This window comes from Nilaparvata lugens, chromosome 12, assembly GCF_014356525.2.
Source record: "Nilaparvata lugens isolate BPH chromosome 12, ASM1435652v1, whole genome shotgun sequence".
Lineage (NCBI taxonomy): Eukaryota > Metazoa > Arthropoda > Insecta > Hemiptera > Delphacidae > Nilaparvata > Nilaparvata lugens.
The window spans coordinates 2,770,556-2,784,873 of record NC_052515.1 but is presented as its reverse complement, the minus strand read 5'-3'; the positions used below and the strand labels follow the sequence as shown (position 1 = coordinate 2,784,873).

Below are 14,318 nucleotides of genomic sequence, written 5' to 3'. Positions count from 1 at the left end.
TATAAATAATAAGATTCGTGTTGCTGGTGAAACGCACCAAGTCGACTTAATGCGTTTCACTTGATCAAGAATGTGCGGTAAGTTTGAGTGAAATACGGTAACTAAGTCCTCTTATAGTGCTTTTCTCCTGAAATAAAACAACACAACCTGACTTGATGCTTTTTGAATCAGCTGTATCCATGAAAATATCAACATCAGAGCTTAGTACCTTTCACCAGTTGGAAGAGCATTGAAAAAATCTGGTGTGGCGCACTCACACAACTTTCCTTGCCGTTATTAAAATTGATCACCTGACGCTAGTGTTCCCGCGCATCTCATGTACTATTCAAAGATTTGAGCCAGCTGGTGACAGGGCATAACGCTGGAGACACACATGAGGTCTGCTATCTCTTCATAGTGAATGATTTAATAGAATCAACATTAATTGCAATTGAATATCACATTTTCTCGAATTTAAAGCTAATTTTCAATTTTAGGTGAAAATGTTACTGAACATTAATTGTAGAGATTTTCATGCTCAATCTACTCCACTTGATTTTTTTTGTTTCAATTGTATCTGAAGCCTGATAATTGGGAATCTAAAATCGAACTTTGCATAGATGGGGCGGAGCTCCTGAAATTTTTACAGATATGGGGCTTGTGGCAGTTGATAGAGCTTATCGATGACTATTTTAGGTATGAATTTGATCAAAATCGTTGAAGCCGTTTCCGAGAAAATCACGAAAAACCCTGTTTTTGACAACATTTTCGCCATTTTAGCCGCCATCTTGAGCGATGCCGATTCTCTGCATTAGTTAATTATATTTCTACACTGTCAAAAACATGAATTGCATCGTTGTGGACCTAGAAAAGGACCACCGGCTTCGTAGAATGGTAGACAAGGATAGCAAAACCAAAGTTTTGATCGAAATTGTTCGTGTCGGATCCTTATAGTGGAAGGACCTTAAGTTCCAAATTTCAAGTCATTCTGTTAATTGGGAGGTGAGATATCGTGTACACAGACGCACATACACTCATACACACACAGACACACACACACACACACATATACAGACCAAAGACCAATACCCAAAAACCAGTTTTTCGGACTCAGGTGATCTTGAAACGTATAGAAATTTAGAAATCGGGGTACCTTAATTTTTTTCGGAAAGCAATACTTTCCTTACCTATGGTAATAGGGCAAGGAAAGTAAAAGTCGCAAGGTGTTATGTCAGGGGACCTAGGAGGCCAAGAGTGTAAAGCTTGGTCACGCGGTCCTGTACGCCCTATCCAACGTTGAGGCAGTTTGGGATGAATGAAGCTACAGACTAGATGTCGTCCGTGCAGCCAATCGAGGACATATTGAACTTTTTTTTTCACTTTTTGTGTAGTTGAGAAGTTGATATTGTCGTAATTATTCATATTGAATGAAAAAGACTAAGAGATTGTCAAAACACCACAGATTTATTGATACTTTAGAAAGACCGGTTTCAATCTGATATCAATCAGAGATTGACAATGGTGTGATAACCGAAACCGGGCTTTCTGAGTATCAATAAATCTGTGGTTTTTTGACAATCTCTTAGTCGTCTTTTTCATTCAATATTGAACATTTATGATGCATTTCCGTAGACTCCAATATTCTTCTTCTTCTTCCTCTTCACTTCAAGGATTAGGTTTGTTAAAGAACCTGTTCCGGCACCCATCTTTTCCTCGGTCTTCCCACGTCTCTTTTCCCAGTAGGTTTATAGCATTTAGCCTCCAAAGGTATTCGTCCAGGAGGCATTCTATTCAAATGACTGCACCAATTCATTCTGTTTTGAATGATTTTTCCATGTAAAGGTGTAACAGATAAAGCTCTTCTTATCTCCTCATTTCTGATTCTATCTGCTCTAGTGCAGCCAAACACACTTCTTAGAAACCTTATTTCTGCAGCTTGAATCTTGCTGTCTACTCTACGTGTGTGGATCCAATTCTCACTCCAATATTCTGTGAGTATTTTAGTATGCAATTTTTTAAGCCCTTCTTCCTAACAAAAATATACCTAGCTATTTAAAATCGGGTCATTTTTTTCGTACACACTGTATTTTCCGAAATCATTGGTTATAGATTGATAGAGCAGCCACGTGGAGAATCAAGTCACTTCTAACAGTTTATCGGAAATACCGCAACAACCAACAACTATCCTATAGTCAGGTCGTTCACTTCAAACTATCAGCATAAGCTGCATAGGAAGCATTGATGCATTAATTCCTGATAGTTTGAAGTTGATCTCTCACCGTAAACAATGTTGCGTTGTAAACTATTCGCCATCTGTGCTGCATCGGTAGCACGATGGAATCTCTGCGCCGCGCTTTGATATCATCATGGAATTATTTAGACAAGCAGACTATAGTGAGGTCCACGTTATAATGGCAGTATCTGGTGTTGCTATCCTTGTCTATCATTCGACAAAGCCGAAAGCGCTATCCTTTTCTAGATCCTCAATGTTGCCAGACCGTTTTACAATGATGTAGACAATAGATGAGTCATTAACAGAATATTTGATTTTTTTTTTTTCACTTTTTGTGTAGTTGAGAAGTTGATATTGTGGTAATTATTCATATTGAATGAAAAAGACTAAGATATTGTCAAAAAACCACTGATTTATTGAAATTAGAAAGACCGGTTTCGGTTTTAACAATGTTAAAACAATGTTTATCAGAGATTGACAATGGTGTAATAACCGAAACCGGTCTTTCTAATTTCAATAAATCAGTGGTTTTTTGACAATATCTTAGTCTTTTTCATTCAATAAGAATATTTGATCTCAGTGATAGAAATTTAGTGTTTAATCATTGGAAAATTCAATCTCAATTATTTAGACATTGAGAAATCTACTTGACGAATAAGATGTAAGTGTCTATTACAAACAAGTATGAACAGCCAATATTATATCAGATATACTGGTATCAGCTATCCTCTATAGAAGGCAGTGGCAAGGCAGACTATCGGCAACGCTGTTCTCTATCTTTCTCCACTGCCATTCGTGGAACTCACTATACAAAAGAGATGCTGGAAAACCCTACATTATTTTTGTCCAATGTTCGGTTTAGATGATTTTAACAGTAGAATCACTGATATATTGTTGTATTGTCGAAAAAAGAAAAAGGAGAAGGAGAAGAAGAAGAAGCAGAAGGAGAAGGAGAAGGAGAAGAAGAGAAAGGAGAAGAGGAAGGAGAAGAAGGAGGAAAGGAAGAGAGAGAGAAGAATTAGTAGTAGGTAGTAGGAGAAGAAGAAGAAGAAGAAGAAGAAGAAGAAGAAGAGAAGAAGAAGAAGAAGAAGAGAAGAAGAAGAAGAAAAGAAGAAGAAGAAGAAGAAGAAGAAGAAGAAGAAGAAGAAGAAGAAGAAGAAGAAGAAGAAGAAGAAGACGAAGAAGAAGAAGAAAAGAAGAAGAAGACGAGAAGAAGAGAAGAAGAAGAAGAAGAAGAAGAAGAAGAAGAAGAAGAAGAAGAGAAGAAGAAGAAGAAGAGAAGAAGAAGAAGAAGAAAAAGAAGCAGAAAAGAAAAAGAAGAAGAAGAAGAAGAAGAGAAGAAGAAGAGAAGAAGAAGAAGAAGAAGAAGAAGAAGAAGAAGAAGAGAAGAAGAAGAGAAGAAGAAGAAGAAGAAGAAGAAAAGAAGAAGAAGAAGAAGAAGAAGAAGAAGAAGAAGAAGAAGAAGAAGAAGAAGAAGAAGAAGAAGAAGAAGAAGAAGAAGAAGAAGAAGAAGAAGAAGAAGAAGAAGAAGAAGAGAAGAAGAGAAGAAGAGAGAAGAAGAAGAAGAAGAAGAAGAAGAAGAAGAAGAAGAAGAAGAAGAGAAGAGAAGAGGAAGAAGAAGAAGAAGAGAAGAAGAGAAGAAGAAGAAGAAGAGAGAAGGAGAAGAAGAAGAAGAAGAAGAAGAAGAAGAAGAAGAAAAAGAAGAAAATGAGAGAGAAGAAATAGTAGAAGAAGGAGAAGGAGAAGAAAAAGAAAAAGAAGAAGAGGAAGAGGAGGGAGAAGAAGGAGGAGAAGAAAATGAGAGAGAAGAAGAAGAAGAAGAAAAAGAGAAAGATAAAGAAGGAGAAGGAGTAGAAGAGAAGAATACAGTGGAAGAGAAACAACATGGATAATTAGTACAACAACATGAAGAACTAGGAGGAGAACAATAAGAGCTAGAATACGAAGTTAAAATGAGAAAGAAGAGAAGGAAGAATAAGAAAGAGAGATTGATTGATTGATTTTTGATTGAAAATCAAGAGAAAGAAAGAGACAGAGATTAATCATCAATCAATATTATACTCATAAACAATGATAACTCATTATTATCTTGATGTGTCGAAGAATAATATTATTTGAATCAAATTTGCATCTATAAATACTCATAAGAACTCTGCTTGGCTTTCTAGTTTAATTACCATTGACTGAAAGCAAGTAGGCCTACTCAAGACTGTGTTGACTTTGGGAGCTTTTAGTGTCTAATTTCTCTCAAAATTCTCACAAATGGAACAATTTATCACATTCATCTGATAGAAAATTATATTCTCTATAAAAAATATCCTATCAAAAATTGAGCTCAAATGCACCGTTCAAAAGATATATACAAAAAATTGAAAGTACTACCAATTCTCATGAACTGATATCTGATTAATTCCCAACTCAATACGGTACAACCTGGAACACTTATCTAGCGTGAAATATTTCAACACTAAACTCTACATTGCTTCATATTTCTTCAAATTGTGGCTCTAAAACTCATTATATCGAAAAATCTCAAGAAATACAACTTGTAGAGAATGAAACGGTGAAAAAAACATATTTTTGTGTAACAATCAAGACAAAGGCAAACTATAAAAGCTTCAGAAGTTGGCTTTCTCAGTCATGAAAGTGTACAATTAAAGCAGTAATATCGTCTTTAATTTCCATGTATCTAGCAATATTTTCAATGATTGGATAGAAAATTAAATTCTCTACAAAATCTTTCAAATAAATATTTCGCTACGATCCACCGTTTAGAAGTTATCAACCAAAAACTGCAGAAACTACAATTTTTCATAGGAAGCCTACTCAATGCTTAAGATTTGACTTTGCGTTTCTCAAAATGATCCAGTTTTGGTGTCTGAAATAGTGAAATATTATTACAGAAGGCCTCGCTCGCCCATTCTAGCGGAATTAATAAGAACTAACGTTCATTTAAAAGCAGTACTTGAACACGGTTTCTGTAACAAACACTGTTTTCTTATCTAAATATCTTGAACTAAGTTATTTTGGACAATATTACTGAACAAGATTTCAAGAATATAGAACGGTCTATTAATTTCTCAGGGATTTCATAATATTGAATGTGACTATTAGTTAAAATCTATTATTTTAATTGAGTACCTAGTTTTGAGTAGTTGAGTTGACTGTTAGTTTTTAATGAGTTTCGACTTTATTATTCAATAAATCGTACCTGTTAACTGGATTAAATTTTAGAGAATTCTTTTCTCCACAATTTCCGTGAATATTTAGAGTAAAATAATCGGAAATAAAGCCACAACGTCAAGAAAACTAAAGCATTGTACCATTGTTGTAGAAGTCTAATTACAGATTCTGCCACTAGATGTCATGAGCGGTGCCTTCTGCAATCGCCTGCTTCAAAACCAAACTTCTCTGTTTGTACTTGGGCTGTCAGAATAATTCCAGCGTTTTCCAAAACCAGGTCTCTCAAGTAGTTTTTTCATTATAACTTTTTAATGGCTGGTTCTAGCAAAAAATAACAGAGGACCAATTTTGTAGAAAATTAAATTTCCCATCGAATGGTGTATGAAAGTTGAAATTGAATTTTAAGGTAATAGTAATTATTTTAATGAAAATATCTAGTAATATAATAAAAGAGGAATGAAGAGGCTGATCCTGGAAAGAGAGGAGTAAGATGGAGGGAGGACAAAGAAGAAGAAGAAGAAGAAGAAGAAGAAGAAGAAGAAGAAGAAGAAGAAGAAGAAGAAGAAGAAGAAGAAGAAGAAGAAGAAGAAGAAGAAGAAGAAGAAGAAGAGAAGAAGAGAAGAAGAAGAAGAAGAAGAAGAAGAAGAAGAAGAAGAAGAAGAAGAAGAAGAGAAGAAGAAGAAGAAAGAAGAAGAAGAAGAGAAGAAGAGAAGAAGAAGAAGAAAAGAAGAAGAAGAGAAGAAGAAGAAGAGAGAAGAAGAAGAAAGAAGAAGAAGAAGAAAGAAGAAGAAGAAGAGAAGAAGAAGAAGAAGAAGAAGAAGAAGAAGGAAAAGAAGAAGGAAAATGAGAAGGTAAAGAAGGAGAAGGAGATGAAGAAGGAGAAAAGAATTTAATCTGTGAGAGAAGGAGAATTGTAAGAAGGAGAAAAAGTAGAAGTAGTAGTAGTAGTTGTGGCAAAAGAAGATGAAGATGAAAAAACGAAGGAAAACGACTATATTAAGGAAAAGAGAAGAACATATTTTAATGAACAGTAAGAACTAGAAGAAAAGGATGAAGAAAACCATTTATAGAAGAAGGAGAAGCAGAAAAAATCATGGAAATAAAGGGCATCAACCCTGGTTTTCACTAGTAGAGTTGGTGGTCGAGTAACTGGCATACTAACTCTACTCTACTTACTTACTTGGCCGAGTAACTGTTTTCACTACAATTGAGAATAGTAGGTGAAGTGTGTTTGTTTTCTAGTGAACAGAACTAACCTTAAAATGTCAATACTTTTTTATAAATTAACACCTAAACACTTATTAATACTTTAATAAGTTAACACTTTCTAATAAATTAATACTTGAAAAAAATAGCAATACTTCTTAAACTTGGTAGCCTACCCATGGCACGACTCTACTAGCTCGAGACTGTTTTCATTAGCATAGGAGTGGCAGAGTAGAGTGAGAAGTAGTGGTGGGGGAAGGCAAGTGGTAGAGTATCTACTATCTACTAGAGTATATACTATCCCACTCTACTCTTCTAGAAACTAGTACTCTACCATGACTCTACTCTACCATTAACGTTTTCATTGGGAGAGTTCACAAGATAGTTAGTACTTGCCCAGGGAACTCTACCACCAACTCTACTAATGAAAACAGGGCTTTAGTGATTCTATATATTAAACTAAAGATAGATAGTACTGTTCTAAACAATAATAAGTGAGTAAGTAAGTAAATATACCTCCCGCTTGCCAAGTCCGAACCCGTACTTCATGCTTCGTGCAGCGATGTCATGATCGGCATCCTCGCCCAGTAAGTCCTCCCAGTCGGGACCCAAGTCGCGCTTGCCGAGTCCGAAGTTGTAGCGCTGGCTGCGGAGTGATCTCTCGCCGCTGCCGTCGTAGAATGCACCGCCTCGTTTGCCCAAGCCGAATTGGTATCTGATGGACAAATCAGATCGGTTTAAATTAAATTTAATTGAAACCAAACTCGTTCATAAATATCAATAAATTCTTACTTGAATAGAGATCTTATCAATTCATAAGGAGAGTCGTTTGAAAGTATCACCTCGTATGTCTAGGCCGAATTTTGGCGACCCAGATTTCACCCTTTAAACCAATTTCACCCAGTAGAAACTATGGTAGCTTCTGGCTAGGTCTACTTTACGGTACCTAGTAAGCTTTTTCTTGCTTTTTATACCTTTTTATTGTGATCGAACAATATTATGTGCTATGCGGAGCTATGTGACACTGGTAGTCTATCATACTGTGCACTCTCACTGGCCAAACAGTAGCCTAATAAGCGACAGTAATCGGCTTGAGTGAACAGAAAATTGGCTTGGAATTTGGAACATGAACAACCAATACCATGGGATATCTTCTCATGATATATTTTCTAGATATCACTTGAAAATGGCATCAATGTTGAAACATGTTGTGATAGAATAATTCAAAAAAGGGTATTGAGATTCTTATTTTATTAATAGATATATTTTCTCTATGATTTTAGATAGCATAGTCAGTCACTCTGCGAATTTTGATATACAAGCAGACAATGATGAACTTTTTATAGCAAGGATTATAGATACAGGTGACACATAGAGGACTATGAATGAGTGAGTATAGAAAATTATTTCTCTTATATGTGAATATTTCCTATTTCAGTGATAATAATGTGAAATATAATTATCTTCTATGTTTGGTTTTGAAGCATCTAAATTTAAACTTCTACGTTGTGAAAATAATTGAAGACAAAAAATTCTGTGAAGTGAACAACTACAAGACTTGACCGATTTCGGACTATGTGTAACCTTATCTGAATTTGGGAGAAGAATAGCACAAGGTTACCTTATTTTTCCTCTCCCTATCATTCTAATGATGTACTTATTGTATCAATCAATAAAGAGTAGCAGATTGTGGAAACCAACTCAGAATTCATTGTTCTCTATATAATGTACATTATTTGTGGAAACTGTACTCTAGGAGGAGACTGCTGAGATATTCAGCAACGGAAAGAGACCGTAGGCAAAAAATGTTGGTGCAGTCTCATAGAGCTCGTTGACATAATTGGCAAGAAATTTGGAGCATGAACACCCCATACCATGGGATATTTTCTCATGCTACATGTTCGAACATACCTAGACCTCTTCTCCATAATATCACTATCAACTCAAGCTGATAGTCCTAGTAGTTGTTTTTAATGAAACTATGTGACGCTGGTAGTCTCTCATACTGTACTGTTCTTACACTCTCACACCAACAGAACAGTAGTAATAGGCAATAGTGAACAGTAATCGGCTCTAGTTAACAGAAAATCGACTTGGAATTTGAACCATTAACGACCTATACCATGAAATATCTTCTTAAGCTATCTTTACTCTATGGTATAATCTTTCATACCTTTGTCTGTTATTGATAAGATATTTCTTGTTATTATACTTCCATACCTTCAGTGAACCTGCATCTATACCTCAAAGAACACAATATATCACCTTATTGTTTATTGTTTTTGAAGGGACGAATTCAAGGATCCAAAGGTTCTAAGAACCTCACACGTCAACTGAAGCTTATTGTGTGTCCCAAGTAGTATGTTAGTTGGGCAAACCAATACCTATCTCCTTTACAAGAGCCAGGAATTTTTCCTATACTAACATTCCATTCATCACCTGGTCGCAATCCAGTGTGATAAGCTTGGCAGTCTCTTCAGACTGATTAGTCCTCGTGACCTACGTGAGTTCCAATGTTGGCCTTCATTGTAGGTCCTTCCGCTGAGGAAGGGGCGGCCAAGTTGCCTCTAGGGCGCCCGGCCACCCTTGACTCAGCCCTTGACCCACATTTGTGTCTGGTTTTTCACCCATCACTGGTCTCTTGGGTTTTTTCTTTTTGCCCCTGCGAAACTTTGCAGGGTCAAAATCCTCACCTCTCCCAAGAAGTTTTACCTAAATGGCCGCCCTTCTTTCAGCAGTGGTGAGTTTTGGCCTCTCATATATTATATTCATATGGTTTAATATATTATTAAACCTCTATCTCTAATTGCTCAGCAAACTCTTGTTATTATACCTTCAGTGAACACAATATATAAATTACCTTCATAATTCAATATAATCTTTTCTCTATGGTTCTACTACTCATCTGTACCAATTTCCATCAGACTATTTTCGTGCGGTTGACTACAGTATGTCACCTACCTGGACCTCTTCTCCATAACATCACTGTCATCCTCGTCCTCCTCGTCCGAGTAGGCCCCACGCTTGCCGAGTCCGAACGAGTACAGTTTCTGCGGTGCTGCTGCACGCTTGCCGAGTCCAAACTCATATGCTTTTAGGGCGCGTTTCCATGGCAACGTGTGGAGGCCGGTTGGTGACTCATCCTCGGGCGTCTCCTCGGCCCGCTTGCCCAGCCCAAATGCGTACATACGTTGGCGGTTGTTGTCGCGTTTACCTAATGCAACAGACAGAGACAGAGAACATCATTGTACTGCAGATCAATGCAACAGAGAAAGACACAGAACATTATATTATAGTCATAATAATATAGTAATATTATAAATATTTCTGGATAATATCATAGAGAACAATAGCATAAGTAGATATCCCATGGTATAGGGCGTTTATGTCGCAACTTTAACTGTTATCCCAAGCCGATAGTTCACGCAGTTCTTTCTTATGCAGCTGTGTGACGCTGGTAGTCTCTCAAATTGTGCCGTTAATACACTATTACCCCAACAAAACAGTAAAAATTGACAATAATTGACAGTAATCGGCATGAGATAACAGTAAAAGTTGCGACATAAATTCCCTATACCATGGGATATCTACTTACGCTATTGTTTCTCTATGATAATATGCTATTTCTCAATCGATATTATCACATATTACTTGTATTAGAATTTTTCTTCTATAGTGAGGTCCATGTTATAATGGCTGGCAGCGTTTAATTAGCAATGGTATTGCTATCCTTGTCTATCATTCAACAAAGCGGAGAGCGCTATCTCTTTCTCGCTTTGCTCTGTTGCCAGATCGACTTTTAACAATGTAGATTAAACAATCAATTAACAAAATATTTCATCTTAACTATGAAAAATCATAATTGAATATTTGAAAAATAAAATTTCTTGCTTATTAAAATATGATAAATTGATTATTTTAAACGAGAATGAACAGTTGATATTACATCAATAAACCTGTATCAGCTACCGTCTATAGAAAGCATTGACAAGATAGAGGTTCGGCAACGTTGTTCTGCTATCTTTCTTCACTGCCATTATAACGTGGACCTCACTACAGTCTATTTTGAAGAACATTTCAACAAGTTAGACGCTTCACACTGAAGTGATGTGTAGTTGAAAGGGGTTCAATTTATATTGCCTACCGCTTTAAACTTTGACATGTAACTTGTAACTTACTGATAAATCAACCGTGTCGTATATAGGCTACATATTCAAAGCTTACATCATATACATAGCTCAAATATATATAAATATACAAAGCTAACTATCATATACATAGCTCGCATATAGGTATATAAATATAGGTATATAATATCATATACATAGCTCACAAATATATAGACATATTCAAAGCTTACATCATATACATAGCTCACATATAGGTATATAAATACAGAGCTGACATCATAATACATAGCTTACATATGGCTGGCAACATATTCCCTTTGAATATGGAATATGGAATAGGGAATAGGGAATAGGGAATAGGTGTGCTTTGAAGAATAACTGGCATAATATTCCCTTGACGATACCACAGAGTGATAGGATGGCTTACCGCTGTTCAAATATGGGATCAACTGGTATATGCTTCGCGGTGAAACTGTTCAAATTGTGATATAAATTAAAAATATTTCATTCCAATTATGAATTATTGTTCTTTCCGATAATAATTATTAAAATGCTGTAATTCACCCCGAAGACTTCTGCTACTGCAAAAAATATTGACAACAGGGTAAACAGCTAGTTGGAAATTCGATGAGCGCTACTATTCAAAAATTATTTGTCAGCCCGGGAATCGAACCCAGTACCTCCTAATTGCCGGTCAGGAATGCTCACCCTTACACCAAACTCACAATCTCTGGATAGTAGCACCCGGGTTCGATTTCCGGGCTGACAAATTATTTTTGAATAGTAGCGCTCTTCGAATTTCCATCTAGCTGTTTACCCTGTTGTCAATATTATTTGCAGTAGCAGAAGTCTTCGGGGTGATTTACGAGATTTTATTTGGATTTTCGTCTAATAATAATAACCCTACAGAGACACACTTACTTTATGCTAACACAGTAGACACACTGGGGCGTTGAACACCCCAATTCAATTTGGCATTCTTCTTTGAAAAGTATGAAAAAACCAAGTACTTGGACCATACTTCATCATTTCTTAATTATTTTTGTTCCAAGTGCATACAGAAATCAAAAGTAAAGCACTGCTCATCAATATTTTTACCAATTTTAGATGTTCTGCCCAAGTGTTGGAGCTCCTAATCTGGTTTGAACGAATGGCTTGATCATTGCCAAAGACAACTTCATCAAAAACTCACGTCTCTTCATTTTATTGTTTTGAATCTCAAGTTGTAGAGAATCATAGCATTCATTATTCCAATCTGATCCATCATCCCATACCACATTCGTAGTGACAATACAAGTAAATCTTTGTAATAAAAGTGTTTGATAAAAGTCCTACGTAAAAGACACTCTGGGGTGTTAGACACCCCAAACGGAGAACAAGATGAGCTGGTGACTTTGTAGAATGCTATTACTGACTGGAAGTGGTGGAGAGTAGTTGACAATGCTACAAACCTAATTTAGACTGGGCATAAATTCCCATCTGTTTGATATTGTCAACTGCAGAACAGAAAAAAAAATCCTTGGGGTGTGAAACACCCCAGTGTGTCTCTTTAGAGTTGAGAGCTAAATCCTCCATTCTCCCTATTCTACTCTCTATCCTAGTCAGCTTTCTATTTGTTTCTATCCTAATCTATTCGATTGAGACACTCTGATTTTCGATTGTGATTTATCTCTTATCTCTATAGATGAATTTTGATAACTACTAACCAATTCCGAAGTCATACATGGGCCGTTTATTGGCAGAATAGACGTAGGCCCTCTTGCCCAGTCCGAAATCGTACATTCGCTTGTAATAATTGTCCAGGTCTTTTTCCGAAAAGGCTTCCATTGCAGCTGCTCTGGCTCCCATCTCCATGACCATGGCTAGCATCAATGGCACGGCGGCTGCTACCATTCTAAAACACACAACAAATACGGAAAATTATTAGATAAATTGATTGAAAATGAAATGTGTACAGATAGGAGGGAATGAGAAGATTCCAATTATATCACCCAAGTGAGATGATTCCAGCCGAAATATGTATTTTTTGTTAAGAAGGCCTTGAAAAGGTATTATAAAGAAAAATCTGTATTTTGGCTGTAGAACATGATTTTCTATTTTTGGGTGTATTCCCCCTCCCACCACTACTAAATTTGAAAATTCCTAAGGAATCCTGTTCATAATGAATTGTTCTTTCACGTGATGTGTGGTTTTTATCTACACTAGAAAAATATTCAAGTTGTATAGGGTAGAAGTGATAGGCTTGCATAATTTTGAAAACCTCTTGAAAAATACCCTTTTTTTTTGAAAATTCGTAGCTCCGGAACCAAAAATGGTAGAATCCTGCGCTATCACTCAATCTATTGGAAATTTAATTCTCTTTAAGTTTGTCAGAAATGATTTTCCTTGAAAAACTCAAGGTTTACGAGATAAAATGAGAAAATTTAAAAAAATTCCGAAATTTCGGGGGTTTTGGGGGTTTAGGGGGTGAAGCCGCCCTCTGGCGTGTCAGCAAATTTTATATTCAAATTCAGCGCCTCAAAATACATATAGAACGGTCGAGAAAAATTTTTTCGGGGCTGTTTCCTGAAAAACGACCATTTGACTGGACTAATAGATAAGTCAGAGGATCGGCAACGTTGTTCTCCTATCTTTCTCCACTGCCATTATAGCGTGGAAGACCTCACTATAGAGCAGTGGTTCAATGCAAAAACGCAATTTGCCAACATTGAGTTCATAACCAGAGAGCGTCTAATCAAGACATTAAAGAGTCGTTTGTAATGTAGAGCCTCACTGAACAGGGAGCATCATACGAGCTGTAAAAGTAATTAACCTACTCAAACGCTTCCTCTAATCTGGCAGGACGATTTCATTCAATTCAAAATAGCAGGTTGCTGATTGTGGATAATTCCCACGCATCTCGTAATTGCAACGTTTCAAATTTAACACTCGACAGTGAGTATTTGCTTTCAAATCACCTAAGTACATACAAACTCTTTATTTTTCGTATGCCATGATGATGAAAGTATATACTTTTCACTCTACTGACCCTTGATTCCTTTGTATAGAAGTATAGGCCTAATACTTTTTCCACGATTATCATATTCAACAGCGAGTATTTGCTTTCAAATCGGCTAAGTACGGACAAACTCTTAATTACTTTCCTTGCCCTATTACCATAGGTAAGGAAAGTATTGCTTTCCGAAAAAAATTAAGGTACCAAAATTTCCAAATTTCTATACGTTTCAAGGTCCCCTGAGTCTTAAAAAAGTGGTTTTTGGGTATTGGTGTGTGTGTGTGTGTGTGTGTGTGTGTGTGTGTGTGTGTGTGTGTGTGTGTGTGTGTGTGTGTGTGTGTGTGTGTGTGTGTGTGTGTGTGTGTGTGTGTGTGTGTGTGTGTGTGTGTGTGTTGTGTGTGTGTGTGTGAGTGTATGTGCGCGATATCTCATCTCCAAATTAACGGAATGACTTGAAATTTGAAACTTAAGGTCCTCACACTATAAGGATCCGACACGAACAATTCCGATCTAATGCAATTCAAGATGGCGGCTAAAATGGCAAAAATGTTGTCAAAAACAGGGGTTTTCGCGATTTTCCTCGAAAACGGCT

The 14,318-nt window shown here is 36.5% G+C and overlaps 1 protein-coding gene across 1 annotated transcript in view; it reads right to left on the bottom strand.

The window, feature by feature from the left end:
- LOC111057660 (allatostatin-A) overlaps positions 1-14,318 on the bottom strand; it is a 201,239-nt gene that overhangs the window by 5,235 nt on the left and 181,686 nt on the right. The window contains exons 3-5 of the mRNA XM_039438647.1: positions 12,438-12,625; positions 9,563-9,815; positions 7,118-7,316 (exon numbers count right to left, since the gene is read on the bottom strand). Coding sequence (XP_039294581.1) covers positions 7,118-7,316; positions 9,563-9,815; positions 12,438-12,625 — 640 coding nt within the window. The remainder of the gene's footprint in view (positions 1-7,117; positions 7,317-9,562; positions 9,816-12,437; positions 12,626-14,318) is intronic.